Source organism: Lepus europaeus, chromosome 7 (genome assembly GCF_033115175.1).
Source record: "Lepus europaeus isolate LE1 chromosome 7, mLepTim1.pri, whole genome shotgun sequence".
Lineage (NCBI taxonomy): Eukaryota > Metazoa > Chordata > Mammalia > Lagomorpha > Leporidae > Lepus > Lepus europaeus.
In genome coordinates, this window is record NC_084833.1 from 12,050,456 (window position 1) to 12,077,028 (window position 26,573).

The 26,573-nt window shown below is 41.2% G+C and overlaps 1 protein-coding gene across 1 annotated transcript; it reads left to right on the plus strand.

Moving 5' to 3' along the window:
* The first annotated feature begins 6,160 nt into the window (after window positions 1-6,160).
* Window positions 6,161-22,234, plus strand: CBLIF (cobalamin binding intrinsic factor). The gene is made up of 9 exons (XM_062197864.1): window positions 6,161-6,239; window positions 7,254-7,430; window positions 8,047-8,160; window positions 8,569-8,709; window positions 10,356-10,537; window positions 13,969-14,146; window positions 16,531-16,732; window positions 18,976-19,094; window positions 22,173-22,234. Exons 1-9 carry the CDS (start codon window positions 6,161-6,163, stop codon window positions 22,232-22,234), a joined length of 1,254 nt encoding a protein of 417 aa, XP_062053848.1.
* The last annotated feature ends 4,339 nt before the right edge of the window (window positions 22,235-26,573 follow it).

The following is a 26,573-nucleotide window of genomic DNA, read 5'->3' on the forward strand; positions in this document are numbered from 1 at the left end:
GGACAGTGAGAGAGAGAGACAGAGAGAAAGGTCTTCCTTTTCCATTGGTTCACCCCCCAATGGCCCCTGCGGCCAGTGCACCACGCTGATCCGAAGCCAGGAGCCAGGTGCTTCCTCCTGGTCTCCCATGGGGTACAGAGCCCAAGCACTTGGGCCATCCTCCATTGCACTCCCGGGCCACAGCAGAGAGCTGGACTGGAAGAGGAGCAACCAGGACAGAATCGGTTGCCCCAACCAGGACTAGAACCCGGTATGCTGGCGCCACAGGCGGAGGATTAGTCTATTGAGCCGTGGCGCCAGCCTGTAATTTTACTTTTTGAAGAATTTCTTATTTTTTGTGATGAGATATTAGAAATTTACTCTTAGCAATTTTGAAATTCACATTATTATTAACAGTCACCCCACTATGCAAATTATGTCATGAAGTCATTCCTCCTAACTGAAACTGTGTACACTTTGACCAAATCTCCCTATCCCCCTCACCAACACCACATTGTACCCCATAAATATATACATTTATTATCTGCAAATTAAAATAACAATAATTTAAAAAACACTTAAAACTTATACGATCCTTGGAAAACTAGTGCATATGACAGGTTTTAGCTGAAAGGGAAAATAGGTGGGTTGTTGTGGTGCAGCAGATTAAGCAGCCACTTGGGGCACCCACGTTCCATAGTGGAGTGCCTCCACTTTGAATTCAGCTTCCTGCTGGTGACCACTTCGGGAGGCAACAGGTGATGGCTCAAGTACTTGGGTCTCTGCCATCTACAAAGAGGACTCAGATGGATTTCCTGGCTCTCAGCTGTTGTGGGCATTTGTGAAATTAACTAGTAAATGAAAGATATATCTCTCTCTCTCTCCCTCCCTCCTGCCCTCCCTCCTCTCCTTCCATTCTCCCTCCCCTACTCCCTCCTTTTCAAATCAATAAAATGAATAAATATTAATTTCTTTTTTAAAATATGGAACCCAATGATAAATCATAAACACAAATAAATCCAAACAACAGAAATAACTGACCCTGCAAATGACCAATGATATTGAGTCTCAAAATTACACAGTTAGATAGGTTTCTTGAAGAGCTGTGACACTCTCAATGATTTTAGCTCACTTTTGATAACATTGATTAAACACCAGTAAAGAACTAAATTTGTTTTAGATCTATTTTCTCAAGTGTATCTGAGATATTATTCGAACTGGCATATGGACATGGAATAAAATAACATTAAATCACAACATTAAAAAATAATTTCCTCTGCAGTTATTATTTAATCTATCAATGTCAGTCTATCAATTATTAACAAACGTATCTCTCTAGCAAGGCCTTTGATAATAGGGGAAGCTGTGCACACGTGAGGACAATGCACATATGGAAAATCTCTGTACCCTACTCCCAATTTTGCTGTGAAGGTAAAACTGCTCTAACAAAAATAAAACCTTTTTTTAAAGTGATATGAAACAGGCCGGCATTGTGGAGTAGCAGGTAAAGCCACCTCCTGCAGTGCTGGCATCCCGTATGGGTACCAGTTCAAGTCAACTGCTCCACTTCTGATCCAGCTCTCTGCTATGGCCTGGAAAATCAGTAGTAAATGCCCAAGTTCTTGGGCCCCTGAACCTGCATGGAAGACTCGGAAGAAGCTCCTGGCTCCTGGCTTTGGATCTGCACAGCTCCAGCCATTGCAGCCAATTGGGGAGTGAACCAGCGGATGGAAGACCTCTCTCTCTCTCTGCCTCTCTGTGTAACTCTGACTTTCAAATAAATAAATAAATCTTTTTTTTTTAGAAAGTTACATGAGTTATCTGTACCCCTTGTTTATCAGCTCAATTCACAATAAATAAGATGGAATCAACCCAGGTGTCCATAAACTGAAGACTGGATAAGGAAATTGTGATATATACTCCATGGTATGGAATACTACTAAGAGCTGTAAAAAAAAAAAAAATAGGAATGAAATCCTGTCTTTTGCAATAAAATTATACTTAATGAAATAAGCTAGTCCCAAAAAGGCAAATACCATGTTTTTCCTGATCTGTGGTAACTAATAGATTACCAAAAAATGTAATGTATAGCAGTGAAATTGACATTTTTTGAGATTTGATGATTGTTTACAGACCTGTCTCTACTGTTGAATAACAGTGTTTTTTTTTTCTTCTTACTATTTGTTGAACTCTTTACTTACTGTAGGGTTAACCTTGTGAGTATAAAGTAAACTGAAAGTGTGTCATTGTAAAAATTAAGAGGGGGATTAAAAGAAGAAGCAGGAGGAAAGGTAGGGTGGGAAGTATCACTATGTTCCAAAATCTGTATTTATGAAAACATGAAATTTGTTTCTCTTAAAAATTTTTAAGTAAAAAAAAATGTAAAATAAATAAATAAATAAAATTTTTAAATAAATAAATTTTAAAGTGATTTTGTTTGATGTTCCCATTTAATTCTTCTGATTGGCTTCAACAACCACTCTCATTTTGCATGTTTTTTAATGCCTTCTAGCACTTCTAACCTCCTTTTTTTTTCCCCCTAACCTCCATTTTTAACTGAAACAACTGAGTTTCTTCCAGGCGGAAGTCTCTTGCTAGAACACAGAACACTGCAGGCTGACACAAACACCTTTTATATGAGAGATGTTGTGAAGATCAATGATATCACATTCCCTTAGCAACCCACCAACACTGGCTCGTGAAAACCTACTTCTGGCCACACCTTCCGAAAAGCTGCTAAGGCTTGAAACCAATACAGAACCTAGACCGAGTCCAAAGGGGAAAACTTCCATCTGCTACCACAGCAAAAATAGTCACCATAAATAAACTCTAGAGTTGTCCAGAGAGCATCAGGACAGTGAAATAAGAAAATAGGCACAGGATAAGTCAATGAATAGTTCATCAAATATTGTCAAAATGCATTACTTAAGAAAAGCATAGACTGTGTGGGTTTTGTTCTGGAGGTTACGTGCTAACTGCAACAACTGTGTCACAATCAGTCTTGCAGCAATTCTGGCTCTAAGTGATTTCTTAAAGGAAGGGCATGTGAAGGAGGTGGCCCACAAAGGGTGTGCAATCATCTCTGGATGGTCCTGAGTTGGCGCTGGAACCCAAGATCAGTACCTGCCGAGTTCCTAATCCATATTAGATTCTTTCTGTTGCTATAACAGGTTATCACAATTTAGTAAGCATGGGCCGGCGCCATGGCTTAACAGGCTAATCCTCCGCCTTGCGGCTCCGGCACACTGGGTTCTAGTCCCAGTCGGGGTGCCAGATTCTGTCCCGGTTGCCCCTCTTCCAGGCCAGCTCTCTGCACCCGCATGTGAGACCAGGAGAAGTGCCTGGCTCCTGGCTTCAGATCAGCAGAAATCGCCGGCCACAGTGGCCATTGGAGGATGAACCAACGGCAAAAAGGAAGACCTTTCTCTCTATCTCTCTCCCTCACTATCCACTCTGCCTGTCAAAAAAAAAAAATTAGTAAGCATGAATTTATTATATTACAATTCTGAGATTGGAAGTCCAAAATTGGTCTCACTGGGCTAAAACCAAGGAGTATAAAGGGTTGTGTTCTCTTCGGGTTCCAGGGGAGAGTCCACATCCTAACCTTTCCAGCTTCTGGAGGAGCCTCCAATCCGTGACTCATGGCCCTTTCCATGCTTAGACCCAGCAACTGTGTCAGCCTGACCTCTGCTTGTGTCCTCACATCTGCTTTTCTGACTCGGGCTCCTGCCTCCGTTTCCACTTATAAGGACCCTTGTGATTATACTGGTCCCACTCAGGTACTCCAAGCTAACATTTCCTTCTTTAGTTCAGCTCATTAGCAGCCTCAATTCTATGTGTGACTTTAATTCCCCTTTGCTATATAACCCAAATAACATGTGGCAGATCCAAGTAATTAGGAATTAGACACCTGGTAGGGGAGTCAAAGTGGTATTGCTCTGCCTACTACTTCATGTACCATCCAAGGCCCTCTGCTGCATAGACTTAAACTATCTTTCTGGTCTTCTCTCCTACCATAACCATTTATTGGATATATATTGCTGCATACCAGATTACCCCACAAATTAGCCCAAAATAAAACATCTCAAAGTTCAGCTGCGGAAGGAGCTGCTTTCCACCTTGCTCGTATGGTTGTTGTTAGGATCACTCTTTCCCTGGCTGCATGTTGGCTGAAGGGTACTCTCAGTTCTTTAGGACTTCTCCAGTAGGCAGCTCACACTTGGCAGCCAATTTCATCAAACCAAGGAGCAAAAATCATCAGAGGAGAAAAGCAAGCAAGAAGGGAGTCAGTCTTACTTCATCCCACCACTATTTTTTTATGGGAGCATGTTGTTCCAAGTGCCATATTTTTTAAAAGGTTTATTTATTTATTTAAAAGGAAGACTGATAAAGATAGAGAAGGAGACAGGGAGAGAGTGTGTGTGTTGTGTAAAGTGTGTGGAGGGTTAGAGAGAGAAAATCTTCTATCCACTGGCTTACTCCCCAAATGGTCACCACAGCTCCAGATCTGGACCACACTGAAGCCAGGAGCCAGGAACTCTATCCTGGTCTCCCACTCAGGTGGCAGAGGCCCAAGTACTTGGACCATCTTCTCAGGGAACTGGATGGGAAGCCATGTAGCCACTGATAGGGGATGCCAGCATTGGAAGCAGCAGCTTAACCCACTGTGCCACAATGCCAGCCCCCTATACCACTTTTGTTGCATTCTACTCATTAGAAGTGAGGTTGCTTCTAGGGGACTTGGTGGGGCCACCAAGAAAGAAAAGAATACCTTCTAATCCATGTCTTATATCTGTCTATTAATGCAGTCATTCAAAAAAATTATGAGAGACCTTCTGTGAGTTAGGCAATGTTCTAACTGCTGGGGATAGAGCGTGAGCAAAACAGAGTCTCTTTCTCCTTGGAGCAGACATTCCTGTGGGAAGAGAGACAAACAATAACCAACCACACACCTGGTATGACAGAAGATGACGGGTTGTTACAGGTAAGGGTCAGGGTCAGGATGGGTGTCAGTGGTGGGCAGACTCCCTTATATTATATGGTCCAGCAAGGTCTGTCTACGCACTTACCTCGGAGCAGGGATATGAAGGAAGTGAGGAGCCACTGTGAAGATCTATGGAAAAAGACTGCCCTGGGTCTCTTGACATAGAATGCAAAGGCGACTGACACACTCAAGGAACACCAAGCGGTCCTGTGTGGCTGGATCAGAGTGAGCAAGGGGAACACTGGTTGGAGGTGGGGTCAGAAAAGCCAAATCTTATAAAGCCTTGTCGGTCATTAAAAAGACTTGGACTTTCATTCCTAAATGGAAGCCATGGAAGGATTTCTTCCTGAAAAAGAACTGAAAATGCAGAAAAATAATCAGCCCTCTCTTCATAATTTCAGATATTATTTCTAGTTCTCTGCTATAGAGATGTATTTGGCTTTAGGGGATAGCTACGTTTTTGAAAAAAAAAATGTACTTAATATAAGTTGATGCCACATTTTCCAGTTACTTTAAAGATTTTATTATTTAAAAGTGCTGGGAGTTGGAAACTGCTTTTACCCCCAGATAAGGAAAGAAAAGTCAAAAAACAATTTTGGAGCCATGGGATCCATTTCTTACCTAAAGCCAAACAATTTCAAAAAGTGTAGGCTAGAACCCAGGTCCATGTCAGCTTCATTGATTGCATGAATTCCAACTACACCTGGAAGATCCCCACCTGAGACTTTAAAAGGGTGTATTGTAAAGTAGGTGAAATGAGCTGACACCTATGAATTGCCCAAACCTCAATGAAGTGGTTGCTAATAAAAAGCCAAGAGATTTTTCTGGCCAGCTATCCTGAGGCCTAGAAGAAGTCTTGTTTATATTTGCACATTAGCCAAACTTCCTGATGGAATGACCTAGGATTTTGGCAAAGGACAATTTCTTGTCACCGCATATCCAGCCCTAAGTTTTCCACATGACTGTGCTGCCTAAGAGTCACCTTTAGACACACTGGAGTGTCTATAGTAGGTAATCTTAGGTAAGCAAATGGAACTTAGGTATATAAGAAAAGGAGAGGTGAAGGTAGGTAGAAGTGGCTGGGTCAGGAACCGACCATTTTACAAAGAGAAGCGCATGTAAGAGAAAGTAGAGAAAGACTCTACTTGCAAATACTGGTATTTGACAGGAGTGCTGGTACAGGACGGAATGAGTAAGATGGCCTGGTTCTCCCTCCACCTCCTGAACCTTCTCTGGGCTTTGGCTGGGACCAGTACTCAGACCCAAAGTTCATGCTGTGAGTATGGTATTTTCTCTGGGGAAGTCAGGGAAGCAGTCACCCTAGGGAGAGGCAGAGACCTCAGATACTGAGCTCTCCTGGTGAGAAAGTGGTTGAAAATCATGATCACAGCTGGAGATCCAATAAGGGTAAGTCAGGTGTATGTGTTTTTCATCTTTCCTGACTTGATGGCACAAGCTCTTTGAAAGGCAAGTCTACACTTTGTGTTGCTATATGGGGCAAACTGTTGAAATCTTTACCTAATATATACTAAACTGATCTTCTGTATATAAAGAGAATTGAAAATGAATCTTTATGTGAATGGAAGGGAAGAGGGAGCGGGAAAGGGGAGGGTTGCGGGTGGGAGGAAAGTTATGGGAGGGGGGAAGCCATTGTAACCCATAAGCTGTACTTTGGAAATTTATATTCATTAAATAAAAGTTTAATAAATGAAAAAAAAAGAATGATCTGTAACCAAAAAAAAAAAAAAAAAAAAGAAAAGAAAGGTAAGTCTACTCATTTTTTAATTGAGAGGTTGAAGTACTTTTGTGTGATCAATGATTGATGATTCAAAGATAAATAATGGCAATGTTGACCAAGTCCTAGTGGGAAATGTTGATACCTGCTGAGAATAGGTCGTATCCAAAATACTTAATATTCTTCATGGAACAGTTGGGAAAAAGGGATGCAAAGAAATCACTGATTCCTAGGAGGTACTAGAAACCATGTGAAATGTGCATGTGCCATAGTCCTTGAAGTTATTCCATAAAAAACATATTTTCTATCTTAAAGATATGGATGGAGAAGTTGTAGGGACTAATAATTATCTTCCAAAGAAAAATCTCAATGTTTTTTCCATCTCTCCCAAGTCACTTAAAATACCAATGTTAATTGAGTCTTCTCCTAAAAGAAACAAAAGACACAGGAATCCTGCTTCTAAGGACAAAGCATAAGGGTTAGGGGTTTTCTCTTCCCAGCGGTTCCCGCCTCAGAGCAGTCACTGGTTAAGGGTTAGGGGTTTTCTCTTCCCAGCGGTTCCCGCCTCAGAGCAGTCACTGGTTAATGGCATCCAAGTGCTCATGGAGGATTCGGTGACCTCATCAGCCCTCCCAAACCCCAGCATCCTTATTGCCATGAACCTGGCTGGAGCCTATGGCTTGGAGGCCCAGAAGCTCCTGACTTATGAGCTCATGGCCAGCGACCCTGCAGGTAAGATCTCCACGCCCCTCTCATGCTCCCTGAATTTTGGATTAGTCCCATGAACACCTCTCTCTACCTGCTAAATACCTGGAGAGAAGTGTGTGTGAGCACTCATGGAAGAGGGCAGAAAAGCACAAAGAGCTCTAGATCAGGTGTTAAAAGATCCGGCTTCCAGGCTGGCTTTGCCTTTTATTAACTCTGGGACTTTGCACAGATCACTAATCCTACTCAGCCTCTCCCCAACTCTAATAACAATATCAATGATAATAACAGTAAAATCTCTGTTTGCTACCTCCCAAGAATTGCCTTGAGGCTCAAGTTAGATAAAAGTTTTAAATTATTTTGTAACTGTGAATTGTCCTATGGAAATTTTCTCTGTCGCTTTTCTAACCAGATACCAGGGATTCTTGATGGAGTTCTCAAGTCACACAGAAACCAATTAATTAAATTAATTGAGGAGATTAAATATATCATCAAGGTTTTTTTTCCATATTTCTTTCTTTATAAAGACAAAACCTATTACTCACATTATTAAAAAGTCAACATGGTCTGGGTCAGCCCTGGTTGCTAGTGGTCTCTTCCCTGAGAATATCTTTGTGTAACTGTTTTGTTCTCTCCTCTGCAGACCTAACCACTGGGCAGCTTGCCCTCACCGTTATGGCCCTCACCTCTTCCTGCCGAGACCCTGGGAATAAAGTATCCATTCTGCAAAGCCAGATGCAGAAGTGGGCACCTTCAAGTGAGACATCAATGGGAAAGATGGCAGAGGGAGGTGCGGGTCCTTCCTGGGCGTTTAAAACCCAAGGAGGTTACAGGTGGTGAAAATGGAAAATTAGGGAAGAGACGCTCTGATCCCTCTAATAATCCCACAAGTGAGAGATTCACTTCCAATCCATTACCTCCAGGAACACGGCCTTGTCAGTGCATCACCTGTCTGATGAAATCATCATTCATTTTATTCTATTCAAATGTCAGATGGCATTCCCATTCTAGGAACCATTGAAGCTATCCTTTGCCCATACTGTGTCTTTCTTTGGGGGCAGGTTTTCTAGCAATTCTTATTTAAAAGTTTTGATTTTTCATTCTGCACAAATTTCTCCATAATAGTGAATGTTCACCTAATAATGACTCTCTGTCCCCTTCTGAGGCCCCAACGCTGACGCATCAGCCTTCTACAGCCCCAGTCTGGCCATCTTGGCCCTGTGCCAGAAGAACTCAGAGGCAACCTTACCAATAGCTGTACGTTTTGCCAAGACCCTGCTGGCCAATTCTTCTCCCTTCAGTGTGGGTGAGTAGATCACCACTGTTTAAAACTGTGCTGAACTGGGAGCATTCCAGCTGAGGCACAGTGCACAGAATGGTAGAGCAGGAGAGGGGAATGAGAGAGGAGAGCTTTCCATAGGGAAAGAACCAAGGACGATGGAAAAGTGTGTCGATGGAAGATACTTAACAAAACTTGTTGAATATGTGAATTAGGCATAAACAAATAAAGGGGAAATAGTGAGACACAGAAACCAAGGTAATACTTCATATATTCTAACAGTTACAGAACCTCCACTGGGAACAATAAACATGTCACCTAGTCAGAAGTCGATCCTAAGTTAAATATTGAGGTCTTGTCTGCATCCAACCCTGTTCCCTCTCTCTAGTGAATATTGATGCTTCCATACTCTATTCTTCTCAATGATTATCATTGTTACATCCAAATAGTCTCTTTCAATTAAACAGCTACTACCTGAACCTTTAAACCAATGATTTCCTCATTCAAAGCAAAGCTGGGGCCATCTGATTCCTTTGTTCTGAAAACACGGTTGCTTACTAATGGCCTTCTTTTGGCCACCCTTTTGTGTTAATTATCCCATCTCTCTGGGAGCCACTGTCATATTGCATGGTCACTTTTGCCCTCTGTCATTCTCTAAATGCTATCTCAGGTTTTCACCTCCTTCCACATGCCTCATTAGCGACTTCTCATGTTTCTGTTTCTATCAGACAAGCTGGTACACATTTGCTCTAGTAGCCCGTAGGTGGGTCAAACAACAGACAGGTGTCCCTTTTCTATCCGGGACCTCTCACGTTGCTGAGATATCTCTGCCAGTTTTAGAGAGTTTGGACGTCTTTGCTCTGGGATTCAGTAACACAGTCACCCTCGGTGACATTATGCAACTCTCAGAGAATAGTGTGGAGAGCAAAGATCAGTGAAATAAAAGATGCTACCTGGCGAGCTTTTCATTTGGTCTGGTCTTTTCATCCCAGAACTGTTCATTCAGTCTACAAGTATCTCACTCACAAATAATGAAAAAGTCCCTGTGCTGGGTGCTATGGGAGGATGCAAAGTTCACACCATCCAAGCATTCACTGAGCACAATTAACAACAACACATGAGGACATTTCAAAAAGTTCATGGAAAACTGAATTAAAAGATACATGTATTTTAGTGAAAAAAAAAAAACTTTTAAGTCCATGCATAGTATTTTCACAATACACAATGTTTATGAACTTTTTGAAGACTCCTTGAATTTCAGAGAGTGTCAAAATTGAAAACAGGTATAAACAACAAATGCTAAAGGAGAGAGACTCTATCTGTTGGGCTGGGATGACCAAGAAGGCTTCATTGAGAGAACATGAAGACTGGCCTTCAAAACCTGGTGACATTTTGAAAGATACACATTAGAACAAGAGAAGTACGATTCAACATACTGCCAGTCTATATAAACACAAATCATGAGCCATTGAATGACACAGATCTGGGTTCAGGTCTGGTGTTTCTACTTACTGGTTGTGTGACCTAGGGAACTTGTACATGAAATAATTACAGATCCTAATTCACAGATTTCTCAGAGGATTACATGAGATCATGTAACTAGAAGTAGCGGACAACTAATGCGAGATGTTTATATTGTGGCGATGGTGATCTATCCCCCCTGTGATTCACAGACACGGGAGCAGTGGCGACCTTGGCTCTGACCTGTATGTACAACAAGATCCCCGTGGGGTCAGAAGAAAGTTACAGAGACCTGTTTGGTCAGGTACTAAAGAATATTGTAGAGAATATCAGTGCAAGGATCAAAGACAATGGCATCATAGGAGATATCTACAGTACTGGCCTTGCTATGCAGGTAAACACACCCTGGATACTTTTGACTGGGTCCATACCAATAAGATAAAATTGTAGGATCAAGAAACCAGGCCTCTGCTGACATCTCTGGGTAAATCCTACTGGTGTACCTTGAGGTATATTTTTTGTAGTGACTGCATTAGTTTATCCATTGGTACAATGCAGGCTAAGTGTTATTTGCTCCTTACCCCATAGGTAAAATGTGACAACAAACCTATATGAATCTGTTTACCTTCTTTGGAAAATGAAGCAAACTAAATAAATCCAAGAACTTTATTGGTTTCTTATTGAAAATAATCAGTTTATTAATAATAGTTACAGACTATTGAAAGTTTGATGTATAAATAATAAAGATTATAAGGTAGGTCCTCTAAATATATTAAATTTAAAAAAAAAAAACTTTATTTATCTGAGAGGTAGAGTTATGGACAGTGAGAGGGAGAGACAGAGAGAAAGGTCTTCCATCCGCTGGTTCACTCCCCAAATGGCTGTAACGGCTGGAGCTGGGCCAATCCAAAGCCAGAAGCCAGGAGCTTCTTGGTCTCCCACATGGGTGTAGGGGCCCAGGCACTTAGACCATCTTCCACTGCTTTCCCAGGCCATAGCAAAGAGCTGGATTGAAAGTGGAGCAGCCAGGACTAGAACCAGTGCATCTATAGGATGCCAGCACCACAGGCAGAGGCTTAGCCCACTACACCACAGCTCTGATCCAAAATATTAAATTTTAAGAATCAATCTTTTGAGCCAATTTTTTTTTTTGACAGGCAGAGTGGACAGTGAGAGACAGAGAGAAAGGTCTTCCTTCTGTTGGTTCACCCCCCAGTGGCCACTGCAGCCAGCGCACTGTGGCCGGCGCACCACGCTGATCTGAAGCTAGGAGCCAGGTGCTTCTCCTGGTCTCCCATGCAGGTGCAGGGCCCAAGGACTTGGGCCATCCTCCACTGCCTTCCCGGGCCATAGCAGAGAGCTGGCCTGGAAGAGGGGCAACCGGGATAGAATCTGGCGCCCCAACCGGGACTAGAACCCGGGGTGCCGGCGCCGCAGGCGAAGGATTAGCCTAGTGAGCCGCGGCGCCGGCCAATTGTTTTTTTCTAAGTCCTTTATCTTAATCTCAAAAAGGCAGATTTGTGTTCAAAATGATTAGCAAAAATCATCTAAAGTTGACTAAACTTTTCTAAAAGCCCCTGGTAGATGATAGAGCCAGATCTGCCTAGAACCAAGTCCATACTCAGTCCTATGCTTCCCTAGTGTAACGTTGAAGTTTGAAGTCCGTAAGATGCTTCTTATAGCTCCAAGTCCAACTTCCTGTCCTGATCCAGTTAACTAGTGCAGCATCCCACATAGAAAGCAGAGGCACCGATAATAGTGGAAAGATTTAACCAAACAGTCAGAAATTTAAGTCACTCGTGTCCAAATCCTCTAGTCCATACTAAGAAGTTTGTGCTCTACTTTCTCAAAATATCCCAGAGAATTAATAGAAAAACTGTACCAATGGCTCCCCACTCAGAAAGCCCAGGAAAAGGAGAATTAAAGAGTTACAAAGCCACCCCTCAAACTAATATAGCTGTGGACTACTGTTAGAAGGAAAGTATCTTCCGGGTCAGGTTGGAATAAAAGTCAGGAATGGTATTTCACACATTAAAGATTTTAACAGATGTCCAGAAATTATTTCATTTTTCAAAATTAAAATTTATTAACATATGGTTTTAAAATTTCATGCACTGAATATTAAGAAAGTACTAAACAGCTAGGAATTAGTTCATTTTAAGCAAGAGAATAAAAATAAAACCCCTGGAGCAGGCACTTGGTCTAGCAGTTGTAATGCTGATTAAGATGCCACATCCCATATCTGAGTGCCTGGGTTTGAGTCCTAATTCCTTTCCATATTCCAGCTTCCTGCTGATGGACACTTGTGGAAGTAGCAAATTATTTCTCAAATGTATGAGACCTGTGTTGAGTTCTCAGCTCTGGGCTCCAGCCTCAGGCCCAATCTTGGCCATTGCAGGCATCTGGGGAGTAGAGCAGCAGATGGGAGCATCACACTTCCTCCCTCCCTCCCTCTCTCCCTCCCTCCCTCTCTCTCTCTCTCTCTCTCTCTCTCTCTCTCTTTCTTTCTTTCTTTTTCTCTCTCTCCCTCTCCCTCTCTCCCTCTCCCTCTCCCTCTCCCTCTCTCCCTCCTTGCTCCCACTCAATCTCTTGCATAAAAAGTTCCCACTCTAACATACCATGCTTAAAAGTGATTAAATAAAAAAGATAGCTTGTATGTCACAGTCATTGACATCATTGACATTTTGTCATAGAACAAAAGCCTAGTTTTGATCCACATCTGGATCTAAAGAGTATTTTCAAGGGCCTACAAAGATTTGTAGAAGACAAAGAAAGTCTGTAACGGATTATAAGATAATTTGAGGAGTTGTGTGTGTGTGTGTACCTCACATAAAATAACCTTGCTTCAACTTAGTGCCCCACAGAGAAACATTTACTTTAACTGATTTGATTTGTGGATTCTATTTGAAATTTTATCACCTGCTGCATACACTCTGATAAGCTGTACCTGGGAATGAAAGCTTTTCCTATCAAGGGCAAGACCTCAGCCATATCCAGATGCCATAGCCCAGAGGGATTTCTTAGATTACTCAGGCAACCTGAAAACTGGAGTCACCAGGTCTCTAATATGTAAACTTTTCCATCTAAAATGTCCTTGCCTTGTCTCAGATCTGCCACCATCTCAAGCAAATATTGAATTTCTCTAGATTTCATCTCCCCCACAATAACAAGGCTGCTGTTAGGTTAAGTGAAATGTAGTCTGAAAAAAAAAAATTCACAGTTCCAGCATTGTTTGTGTTTTCTCCCAGCAGAACAGTAGTGCTTCTAACCCTTCTTTGCAGGCTTTGCTCAACCTCTTCCAGGAGGTCAGTGCCCTTCCAGTGGCCTGGGAGATGCATATCGCTTGCTAACAGCATTCATAAGGCATTTCCTCTGTCACAGAACTTCACCTCTTTCTTCCATCAATATTCTCAGATAGAAACTTACCTGGAAAATAGATCTAACACATGTCTTAATATGGAGTTAGTAATGACTTCTGACAGCTTAATGTGTTACTCTTCTCAAGACTGTTGGCAAGCAAAATTGTTGCCCTAGAAGTGTTCCCCAAATCTGATTGTAACACAGATATTTGTTCTGTGACTACTATGTGACAGACACCATGCTAAGTAATGACATCACATTAAAGAAGAAAGATGTAGTTTAAACCTTTGGTAGCTTAAGTTTTAGATTCTAGGTGATCAAAAAGATTAGTGATCAAGTCTATTCCTTACAGGAACCACTCCATATATGCTTAGTTCCTTACTCTCACTCTCTCTCCCCCATCTCTCCCTCCCTCTCTCTCTCTCTCTCTCTCTCTCTCTCACTCTCTCACCCTATCTCTCCCAGGCTCTCTCCGTCACACCTGAGAAACCGAGGAAGGAGTGGAACTGCGAGACGACCATGAACACGATATTTGATGAGATTAAGCAGGGGAAATTCCAGAACCCCATGTCCATTGCTCAAATCCTCCCTTCTCTAAGAGGCAAGACGTATCTAGATGTGCCCCACGTGACTTGTAGCCCTGGTAAGAACTCTTTTAACACCTAACTCTCAATTCTTACATCACACACAGAAACTTATGCCAGTAATGATGTGTCCATTACTCCCCTGTGGATGAAGCCCTGTCTGACTTTCAGTTCCCAAGAGTGTGTGCTACTGCATAAACACCTGCCCCCAAAATTCAGACCCGTGTTTACTTCCTTCAGCATGCATTCACTGAGCACCTGGTATGTACAAAACATTTTGTAGGAGGGAAAATTCCATAATTCCATGTAAAACAACTTCATTCATTCACTTGAAAATGTACTACCAAGCATTATGTATATCTTACGATGTCTGCTCTTCCAAAGTCATGAGACAGCTATGTAGACAAAAACTAGAATATTTGGAACACTAGAATAAGTATTAAATAGAAAGCCAAGACACTCTGTCAAAAAAAAATGACCTAAATGAAAGATCTCCACGAGTGAGATCCCAGTGGAAAGAACAGGTCATCGAAGAAGGAGGTACCTTTCTCTGAAGGGAGGAGAGAACCTCCACTTTGACTATGACCTTGTCTAAATATGATCAGAGTCGGTGAACTCAAAAGGCTTCCATAGCCTTGGCAACTCATGACAAGAGCCTAGGGTGATTACTGATGCCATAAACAAGAGTTTCAATGTATTAAGTCAACAACAGGAGTCATTGTGCACTTTCTCCTCATGTAGGATCTCTGTCCTTAATGTGCTGTACATTGTGATTTAATGCTATAACTAGTACTGAAACAATATTTTTCACTTTGTGTTTCTATGTGGGTGCAAACTGTTGAAATCTTTACTTAATATATACTGAACTTATATTCTGTATATAAAGATAATTGAAAAATGAATCTTGATGTGAATGGAAGGGGAGAGAGAGCAGGAAAGGGGAGGGTTGTGGGTGGGAGGGAAGTTATGGGGGGGGAGCCATTGTAATTCATAAGCTGTACATTGGAAATTTATATTCATTAAGTAAAAGTTAAAAAAAGGAGAAATTGAACCATATACAATGAAAATGCAAAAAAGAAGTAATGATTGATCCTTGATTTTGTTTAGGAGACTTAGGAGGAGAACAGAGTTGATATTTCAGTCAAGTTTTCAAAGTCCCAAATATGAAAGCTTGATGCTAACAGCACACTGAAGGAATGGGGTGAAAACCTGCAATGCTGCTTTTTAATTTGAAATATTCTTTACTTTATTCAATTACAAATATGATGCTGAGATACTTAAAATCCAAACATTGAGGAAATATGGATTTAAAAAGTAGAAATGTTTTGCAGAAATTTATCACCCCAGAACTAATCTTTGTTTGATATGGATTCTTCTAATTCTCTTTTTAATCAAATATTAATATAAAGTATTGTTCCATTTAAATTGCATGCACTTCATTTTTTAATTTTTTTAGATTTATTTTATTTATTTGAAAGATAGAGTTACACAGAAAGAGAGGGAGAGACAGAGAGACCTTCCATCTACTGGTTCACCCCCCACATGGCTGCAACAGTCAGGGCCAGGCCTTGCCAAAGCCAGGAGCTGGGAGCTTCATCCAAGTCTCCCACGTACTTGGGTCATTTTCCTCTGCTTTCCTAAGTGCATTAGCAGGAGCTGAATCAGAAGTGGAGCAGCCAGGACTCGAACTGGCACCTATATGTAATGCATTGCAGGCAGCAGCTTAACCCATTATGCGACAATGCCAGCATGCATGTATTTCCTAGAACAACAAGAGATCAGATTTCTTTGTCTCAAATGCAGATTCAGAGAACAAAATCAAGCAAGTTGCCGGCGCCGTGGCTCAACAGGCTAATCCTCCGCCTTGCGGTGCCGGCACACCGGGTTCTAGTCCCGGTCGGGGCACCGATCCTGTCCTGGTTGCCCCTCTTCCAGGCCAGCTCTCTGCTGTGGCCAGGGAGTGCAGTGGAGGATGGCCCAAGTGTTTGGGCTCTGCACCCCATGGGAGACCAGGATAAGCACCTGGCTCCTGCCATCGGAACAGCGCGGTGCGCCGGCCGCAGCGCGCTACCGCGGCGGCCATTAGAGGGTGAACCAACGGCAAAGGAAGACCTTTCTCTCTGTCTCTCTCTCTCTCTCTCACTGTCCACTCTGCCTGTCAAAAAAAAAAAAAAATCAAGCAAGTTGATCCCAGTTGTACCAAATACTGCCACGTTTACCTGACTCCTAAGACTCCTGCTTCCCAATGATTTTCCAAGTTTAACAAATTGTCTATGGGGTCCTTGCCAGGATTCTACACTTGCTATCCAAGCACTTTGTTAAACTCTGTGAAATGTATTACTTTTTTAAAATATTTTCTTGAATGAGTTGCTAGTGACAGATTTTGTACCTATAAAACAAATGCCAGAATCTTTGACAAATTTGGCCTCTTTGCTCTTCACAGGAGTTGAGGCACAACCAACTCTACCCAGCCAACTTATCCCTACCCCCACTTCAGCATCCAACATCACTGTCACATACACAATAAACAACCAGCTGAGGGGGGTGGATCTGCTCTTCAATGTGACCATCAACATCAGTGTGAAAAGTGGATCAGTACTACTCGTAGTCTTAGAAGAAGCAGAGCGCAAAAATCCTATGTTCAAGTAAGTGACATTTGCCATTCTCCCCAGGCCTAACCCGAATTCCTATCTCTCTCTCTCTCTCTCTCTCTCTCTCTCTCTCTCTCTCTCATTTTCTATTTCCTTCTGATAATTTATGGATTTTTAAATCTAATAACTCCATGAGGAGTTTGCAATGGAGTAATTAAGCAAGGATCTCATGAAAAATGAAATCCTACAGGTCAATACATCACAGAAATTTAAAAACAAGAATGCAGAGGAGAGAGAATCCATTGTGCATTAGAAAAGTCAAAGAAGGCTCTGTGGAATTGCAACAAGTAGAATAAATAATTTCTACTTAGGAAAATATGAGAAAGGGTCATTCTAGAGAGAAAGAATGTCTACAGCAAAACATCTTCAGTAGGTATGAGCAAGGAATGGGGGTAACTGAGTAGGCCCAGCTTGGCTAGAGAGAATAAGGACTGAACTGAGTGAAGTCTGAAATGATAGTTTGTGTGATATTGTAAAAAGCCTTAAATGCAAGGTTAAGGAGATTAGTCTTCATGTTTCAGAGAAGCATTGCAAATTTTTAAGAAAATCCGTGATGTGAATGTTCCTTGGGTTACAAGAGTAGGAGACAAGGGGAGAATGAGGCCATGACTTAATAATGAAGCTGTGACATGACAGAGATATCATCTAGCATAAAGGACTCACCCAAGCAAGACTCTCTGGGGCTCTGTGGATGATTAAATGTGAAGGTCAAGAGAAAGGATCTACAAAATTATTGACAAAAATGTCAAGAAGGAAGAATATCTCTCAGAGAAACTTAATTCCTTAGAATTGCTTAATTTGGGGTGTTCAAAATAGAAAATTCAGAAGTATTTTGAAGGTATATAGAGGGAGTCCTAGAAAAAAGAAGCCAATGGGCTGGCACCATGGCTCACTTGGTTAATCTTCCACCCTGCGGCGCCGGCATCCCATGTGGGCGCCAGGTTCTAGTCCTGGCTGCTCCTCTTCCAGCCCAGCTCTCTGATGTGGCCCAGGAGGGCAGTGGAGGATGGCCCAGGTGCTTTGGCCCTGCACCCACATGGGAGACCTGAAAGAAGCACCTGGCTCCTGGCTTTGGATTGGTGCAGCTCCAGCCATAGCGGCCATTGAGAGGGTAAACCAATGGAAAGATCTTTCTCTCTGTCTCTCCCTCTCACTGTCTATAACTCTACCTGTCAAATAAGAAATTAAAAATAAATAAATAAAAAAGAAAAGAAAAAAGATGCCAGCACAGGCAAAAAAAAAAAAAAAAAAAAAGGATAGTCATCTGATGGAGCTGATGACTGTGCAGTAGGTAGCATGTATGTGCACCCAACAAACTGTGAGACCCATTTACTTTTAATCCCATTTATAAGAACAAGGGTACTTCAAAATGTTCATGGAAATTGAATTCAAAGATCAGTTTATTTCAGAGCAAAAACATGTTGAACTCCATGCATACAAGGGGTCTTCACATTGTGAGGAATATGGACAAAGGTCAAGTAGTCAACAATTGAGTGAGACTGCATGGGGATCTATCCACAGGGTGATATTAAGCACATGATATCTATTGCCCACTGCATGGCTCCTCACTGCACTGACTTCTATAGGCAGGTTTCATGAGGAATATTTAATTTACAAACCCCCAGAATATACTTTCCTTCACTGAGATCTGCTTTTATTTTGCCTGATTTTTTCTTTTTCTGTTTGTAAATACAATAAATACATATAGTAAAAATTTTGAGAGAAAAAGCATAAAGAAGACAACAAATCGGCTCCATCCATCAAAAAAATGTATCCAGTATTACTATCGTTCATGATTCTGTAGGTGATTTTTCACATGCATATTACAAACAGTGTGATCCATCATTTACCTGGGGCAAATATTTTATGTAAAATTTGTATTCCACAATTTTAGTTAACATTTTTGCATAAGCATTTTCCCATGTTACTAAAACTTATTGAAAAATATAATTATTTTCACAACCTTCAATTTTAGGCATTCATTCCATCATTCACTGAATTATTCACCCTTTTTGGGGCATTCACATTTTTAAAAATTTTCTTATTTAAAGCTTTTTTTTGAAAATCCGCTCATTTTTATTTCATTTCAAGTGGGATAATTTCATATTAACCACTGCATTTCTCTTTGGGGCATGATTTTATCTGGTCCTTATGCATTTAGAATGTCTTTGTTACTTCTTTTCTTCATATTGCCTGATCTCAAATGAGGTCTTAATCATATACCATTTTATCCTTAGATTTGAAACCACAATGACATCTTGGGGTCCTATCGTCTCTTCTATCAACAATATTGCTGAAAATGTTAATCACAAGACATACTGGGAGTTCCTCAGTGGCAGTACACCTTTGAATCAAGGTGAGGAAAGAAAAGGAATGGGCACTTCTTCCATAATTTGAAGGCTACACTCCTTAATTATTTATTTAATTTTTTCCATATAATCAAAAAATGATTGTGAGGTCACATGTGTATATTCAATGATTATACATACATATGCATATATTGTTGTATACATACATTCAATAGAGATAGATGATAGATAGATAGTTCTTTAGTTATTTGTGACTCTCTCTACAGAGAAGAAAATTAAGTTTTAGAGACATTGAAGGTATTTCCACAAGACATGCCTCTAGCATGTGATAGAGTGAACAATCAAACTCAAATTTCCAAACTCTAGGGTGAATGCGCTTTTTTTCCATAGCTACATTCAAAACTTCATTCTTTGCCCTTTTTTTCTGTCATGGCTTTCTTTAAATCTCCAAACAAACGAATGTCTGTGCATGCATGTTTCTGTGGAGAAAGTGGGAAGAATAAGTCAGACTTTAGCAAAAACTTAGCATTCATTCAATGTTTTTCACAAATACTAAAATATCCTCCAATTGGGAGTCCACTGGTATATGGTTTTGACTAAAGATGATGTCACCTATTGAATCTGTTGTTAATTGTCTTCAGACAGAGATGTAAAGCCAAATGAACTCACAGCATTGCCAAAGAGGCTTCATTACCTCTATATATATTACATTATAATGGCAGTGATTTTTTTCTTAAAGTCTATCATGTATTTAACAAAATCTGGTTGTCAGAATGTGTGGCGTTGCAACAAAGCATGCAATAAAGACTGGAGACACACAGGCCTTTTTTTAATTTTTTTTTTTTTTACTTTCAAGTTAATTTTTTTTAAAAAAATATTTAATTTATTTGAAAGTCAGAGTTACACAGAGAGAGGAGAGGCAGAGAGAGAAGTCTTCCATCCGATGGTTCAATCCCCAATTGACTGCAACAGCCGTAACTGCGCCGATCCGAAGCCAGGAGCCATGAGCTTCTTCCAGGTCTCCCACATGGGAGCAGGGGCCCAAGTTCTTGGGCCATCTTCTACTGTTTTCCCAGACCGTAGCGGAGAGCTGGGTGGGAAGTGGAGCAGCCAGGTCTCGTTAACCCTCTGTGTCACAGCGCTGGGCCCCCCACACAGGCCTTGAATAGAAGTTCCTCTCTTAACTTACTTACATGGCTTCACTAAGCAAGTCACAGAGCTTTCATGAGACACAGTTTCCACAACAATAAAATGGTAGTAGCATTAACCTTTTCTTGGGTATTTTGAGGATTAACAATGATGTGTTTAAAATTATTACAAAGGGGGCCCGGCGCTGTGGCTCAATAGGCTAATCCTCTGCCTGTGGCGCGGGCACACAAAGTTCTAGTCCCGGTCGGGGCGCCAGGATTCTGTCCTGGTTTCTCCTCTTCCAGTCCAGCTCTCTGCTGTGGCCCGGGAGTGCAGTGGAGGACGGCCCAGGTCCTTGGGCCCTGCACCCGCATGGGAGACCAGGAGAAGCACCTGGATCCTAGCTTCGGATCAGTGCGATGCGTCCGCTGCAGTGGCCATTGGGGGGTGAACCAACGGAAAGGGAAGACCTTTCTCTCTGTCTCTCTCTCTCACTGTCCACTCTGCCTGTCAAAAAAATAAATAAATAAAATTAATTGATTAATTAAATAAATAAATGATTACAGAGGGGCAGACATCTTGCACAGTGGTGAAGATGTCACTTAAGATGCCCACACCCCATCCTGGAGTGCCTGAGATCCAGTCCCGAGTCTGCTCCTAATTCCAGCTTCCTGTCAACGCACACCCTGGAAAGCAGCAGGTGATAGCTCGAGTACTTGGGTATCTGCCACCCATGTGGGATACCCGGATTGAGTACCAGGCTCCAGGTATCAGCCTGGTGCAGTCTAGGCTTTTGAGGACATTTGGGGACTGAACCAGCAGATGGAAGATTTTTCTGTGTCTGTCTCTTTCCTTCTCTCTGTTTCAAATAAAATGAAAATAAATAATAAACAAAATTTTAAATAAAATTAAATAAATAAATAACTACAGGGCTTTCTGCATGGTCTGTAATCAAAAATGCTAATCATCGTCAATATCATTCCTTCTACCACCTTCATCTCGAGAAATTGCCCTGGGAACTTATAGCAGGCTTATTCGCATGTCTCCTAGTTACTATTCTTTTCTAGGAGAACTGATGGTCAAGAAAAACTCTCTGAGAACCAAAAAGGTTTGGGCCTGGAATTGCCATTCTTTTTGTTGCCTGATCACCTGAAAGATAACAGATATTGTCATTGTCTGTCTTTCCAGTCCCAAAAGACAAGAATTCGCAATCTGTTACTCTTGTTTATTTCATACAAAATTGTCAAAAATGAATATGAGATCCTCTCTAGAATACTTTAATCTTGGCCTAAATAACCTGTTTTAATAATAACCACCATTTATTCCACAATTATTGCATGTCAGGTACTGTATTTGGCACCCAGCAATTATTGTTTCTAATCCTAAAAATAGCTCTTTGCAGTAAACATTAACAAAATTTTCCACGAAGAAAAGAAGCTCCCAGTTCTAAACCACTTATTGGGGACTGGTGCTGTGGTACAATGGGTTAAGCTACCCCCCGCAACTCCAGCATCCCATATCAGAACACTGGTCCGGTTCAAATCCCAAGTGTTCCACTGCCAAGCCAGCTCCCTGCTACTGTGGCTAGGAACGCAGCAGAAGGGACCCAAGTACTTGGACCCCTGCACCCTCGTGAGAGACTTGGATGAAGCTCTGGCTCCTGACTTCAGCCTGGCGCCAGCCTGGCCCAACACCATCTGTTGTCACAATCTGGGAAGTTAACCAGCAGGTGGAAAAATCTCTGTGTGTCTGTCTCCTCCTCTCTATCTCTCTGTCACTCTGCCTTTCAAATAAATACAATAAACTTAAAACAAAAAAGGCAGAAGAAAAACAGCTTATGGTGAGTTGGAGACTGGAATCACAAACTCTGTTGTTTCTGCTGTAATAATCAGCTGTCCAGTTCTCTCCAGGATGATTTTACCTTGGTTTATGGCCTGATCCTTTGGGGTGGTTCCATGCACCATGGTGACCTCTTGCTGTTCTCTGCTTCTTTCCAGGGGTTGCTTACTATGTACCCTTCAACAAGGAGCACATCACAGCCAACTTCACACAGTACTAAGCAGGAGGTGGATTCAGCTTCTACTGAGCATCTACAAACTTGGGTGGAATAGGTTTTGCTTCATTTAAAATCAATACCAAAAAAATTAGATATCTATAATGCTAACATGTTCCTGGTAAAAACAGAAAGCTGCTATGTAAAACAGATAATTCAGAGCTCTCTGGAGTCTCAAAATCTATGACCTATGAAAATAAAATGTCCAGTTTCTCAGCACAATAGCTGTCATTCTTTACTTACAGCTACAGAGAGAGAACCCAGTTGGTATGTTGGGGTGACATAAAAAGATTTCAAAAAAAGATCATTTTGATCTTCTTTATTAATTAAACAATACACTCCTTATTTCTATAAACTAAATTATATTTTTGGTTTTTACAAAGTAGTCCTTTTTAAATCACCTAATGTAAACATATGTACATATGTCTGTACATATATATACATGAAATGACCAAAATCTTTTCTTACGAAATTCCCAGATGGTTCAGACTGAGAAAGTGACATAATATCATAACACTCTCCTTTTTTCCCTCAATATTTGTACTAGTTAAAATCAACTTTAGGGGCCAACACTGTGGCATAGTAGGTTAAACCTCTACCTGCGGTGCCGGCATGCTATATGGGCTCTGGTTCATGTCCCAGCTGCTCCTCTTCCAATCCAGCTCCCTGCTAATGTGCCTAGGAAAGCAGTGGAAGATGACGCAAGTGCTTGGGACCCTACATCTGCATTGGAGACCCAAAAGAAGCTCCTGACTCCTGGCTTTGAATCGGCCAGTTTCAGCTGTTGAGGCCATCTGCGGCGTGAACCAGAGGATGGGATCCTCTGTCTCTCCCTCTTTCTGTCTGTAACTCAACTGTCAAATAACTAAATAAAATCTTTTTAAAAATCAAATTTAAAACATATTTTATATACTGTATATATAAAAAAATCAACATAATCTATATTCAATATAGAATTTTATATATTTATATATGAGACAAATATAGATTTTTTAAAAATTTAAACTTTCAAAGAAATGTTTTTTCAATTTTTAAGAAAATTTTAAATAGTTTTTACAAATTTTTTAAAATACATACTTATTTATTTGAAACACAGAGTCACAGAGAAGGAGAGAGAGAGAATCTTCCATCCACTGCTTTACTCTCCAAATGGCTGCAATGGCCAGGGCTGGACCAGGCTGAAGCCAGGAGCCTCAAGCTTCTTCCAAGTCTCCTATGTGGGTGCAGGGGCCCAAACACTTGGGCCATCCTCTGCTGCTTTTCCAGGCACACTAGCAACGAGCTGGGTAGGAAGTGGAGCAGCCAGGACTTGAACCAGAATCCATATGGAATGCTGGCATCACAGGTGGCAACTTCACCGACTATGCCACAATGTCAGCCCCTACAAATGTTTCTAATTTAAGTTTTCATAACTTTTTGCCATTAGTGGGAGTCAACACTGGTGCAAACTTTCTAGAGGATAATATAAAAAATATGCAATAAAAGCCTTTTACCCCCAAAATATCTCAATTATGAAATTTATATAAAGGAAAGAATGGTCAGAGGACACAGATACACAAGAATCAAAATGTCAGCTGTGACTATCAGAGAACAGAGCTTAGGTGAACAGTATACTTCCTAACGCTGAGTCCCAGAATTACAGCAGCCTCCCATCCTAGCACCTCGGAGCAAGTGCCTGCTCTCTGATAACTCTGACTGCCGGAAGAAAAAGCTTTGAGCCACACAGGCCCCAGTTCTCATCCCAAACACACCTGTTAGGGGAGTCACTATGTCCCAGAAAAGCGGCAGGAATGCCACTGTAATGGAAGGAAACCTAGGAGTGAAGAATAAAATGCTCTCTCCTAACATATAATGTTTATGGCATGGAAAAAGTAGAAACAACATATTTATCCAACAATAGGGCAATGGAAAGACAAACTCACGCATCCAGGTGATGGGATAGTTAAAAGCGCCTAAACTTCATGTGGAAGACAAAAACTTGTATTCGTGAAGACATGTTCATGAGGGACAGCCAAGTGAATGAAGCAGCTTACACAGCGTTGTAATAGCACCTGTTCTGATGGAGTGTTTTAGGGGCTGTGTCTAGCACAGCACCTGGCATAAAATATACATTGAATTAATGAATTCCATTCAGAAAAGACTATATCCAGTTGGAAAACACAATTTACAAATACAGTGTGAGAAAAAAAAAAAGATTTTGGGTAGGGGTCGGTGTCATGGTGCAGCAGGTTAAGCTACAGCCTTAGATGTTGGTATCCCATATGAACACCAGTTTGAATCCTAGCTGCTCCGCTTCCAACCCAGCTCCTGTTAATGTGCCTGGGAAAGCAATGGAAGATGGTCCAAGTACTTGGGTCCCTGACACCCATGTGGGAGACCTGGATGAAGTCCTGGATCCTGGATTCAGGCTGGATCAGCCCTAGCCATTGCATTTAAGGAGTGAACCAGTAGATGGAAGATCTCGCTCGCTCTCGCTCTCTCTCTCTCAACTCTGCTTTTTAGATAAATAAAAAATAAATCTCTAAAAAATATTTTGGGTACTTATTCTGTATTTGTTCATAAGTTAGTTGAGTAACCCGAACAGGCAATCCTCCAGTTAACTCAAACATTAGTTTCCTCCTCTATAAATGAGGAGTTTGGCAGAGTCATCTCTAAAATTCTCTTCGATCTGGAAACGTCTTAAGAATTATATTCTTTGAGATTTGTACATTGCTTATGATCAGATGCCTCTTGTAATGTACTGACTGTGATGGAGAAGAATGAATTAAGATGCAACTGTTCCCAGCAATCATAACCAAATGTGTATGTTCCTTGTCACATGATACTCAACGCTTTTGGTTCAGATTGCAGTGACTAGCACTTTGGTGACCTCTAGTGGCCACAGATGGTAAAGCCTAAACTTTCTTTAGGAGAGTAGTCAATTACACATAACTTTTGCAGAAATGCAGGAGAAAAGGAAGGCAAATTGCTATCAAACACTTTTTTTCTCCATTTAAGAATTGTATGAAATTGTACTTGCCCTTGGAAGCTACATGACTGGCCCATAAGAAGACCCGCATGATTGTAGACAACACAGAACTGGAACTAAGTGGATGACACTTTCAGTTCCTTCCAACTATTTTTTAAAAGATTTATTTTTATTTATTTGAAAGAGTTACAAAGAGAGGTAGAGACAGACAGAGAGAAAGGTCTTCCAACTGCTGGTTCACTCCCCAAATGGCAGCAAAGAAGAGCTGATCTGAAGCCAGGAACCAGGAGCGTCTTCCAGGTCTCCCACTTGGGTGCAGGGGCCCAGGGACTGAGCCATCCTCTGCTGTTTCCCAGGCATATTAGTAGGGATCTGGATGGGAAGTAGAGCAACCGTAGAACAGGGGCCCATAGGGGATGCTGGTGCTGCAGGCTGGGGCTTTAATCCACTACTCCACAGCACCAGTCCCTCAGCAAACACTTTAAAATAGCAAAGGCCTCAACTCTCACTCAGACGTATGAATGGCTCTGAGATTAAAACAAAAGATAAGAAGAATTGTATCCAAGAAAACAAAAATAGAGAATAGGAACTTAACAAAACAGTTCTAAATTTTATCTCAAAGATCAAATATACAGACCATAGCCAGGCTGGGGGCATTGTTGGAGCAGTGGGTTAAGCACTGCTCAGGATGCCTGCATCCCATATCAGAGTGCCAGCTGAATCCCAGCTCCTCCTCACCTGACTCAGCTTCCTGCTAGTGTATCCCGAGAGGCAGCAGATAACCATTCGAGTACTTGGGAATATGGGAGACCTGAATGGCACAGCTCCTGGCTCATAGCTTCAGCTTGGCTCAGCCCCGACCATTACAGCCATTAGGGGAATTGAGGAATGAATCAGAAAATGGAAGATCTCTCTCTCTCTCTCTCTCTCTCTCTAAGAAGAGGAATATGAATATTTTAAAATTACTTAGCATTTTGTTTGAAAAGTGGAGTGTAAAAATGATGAACTTGACCAAATGGTTGTAAAAATGTGTAATAAAGTGACAAAAATTAAAAATTGGGAGCACTGGTATTAGAAAATAAGAATGGAATAAAATATCACAGGGAATCAAAAAAGTCGTGATAATTTTGTACATCATAAAGTCACATACTAAATCAGAAATTTTTAGATTTATTTACATATTTGAAAGACAGAATTATGTTAGATTTCTACCTCTGACCCTAATAAGCTTATTATAAGTCAAAATTGTTACACAAACATGGCAAGCAATTTTGGATGGATATGAAAGAATTTAATAGTACATTGAAAATACACAGAAAAGATATACAAGCAAGCAAAGCACACATCTAGAAAACAGATGAACAAAAATATCTAAAA

Excerpts from the sequence above, each read along its gene's own strand:
- CBLIF (XM_062197864.1), top strand. The coding sequence starts at position 6,161 with ATGGCCTGGTTCTCCCTCCACCTCCTGAACCTTCTCTGGGCTTTGGCT. Across the intron at positions 6,240-7,253 it reads TCAGACCCAAAGTTCATGCT|CGGTTCCCGCCTCAGAGCAG; the intron begins GTGAGTATGGTA and ends TTCTCTTCCCAG. Across the intron at positions 7,431-8,046 it reads CATGGCCAGCGACCCTGCAG|ACCTAACCACTGGGCAGCTT; the intron begins GTAAGATCTCCA and ends TCTCCTCTGCAG.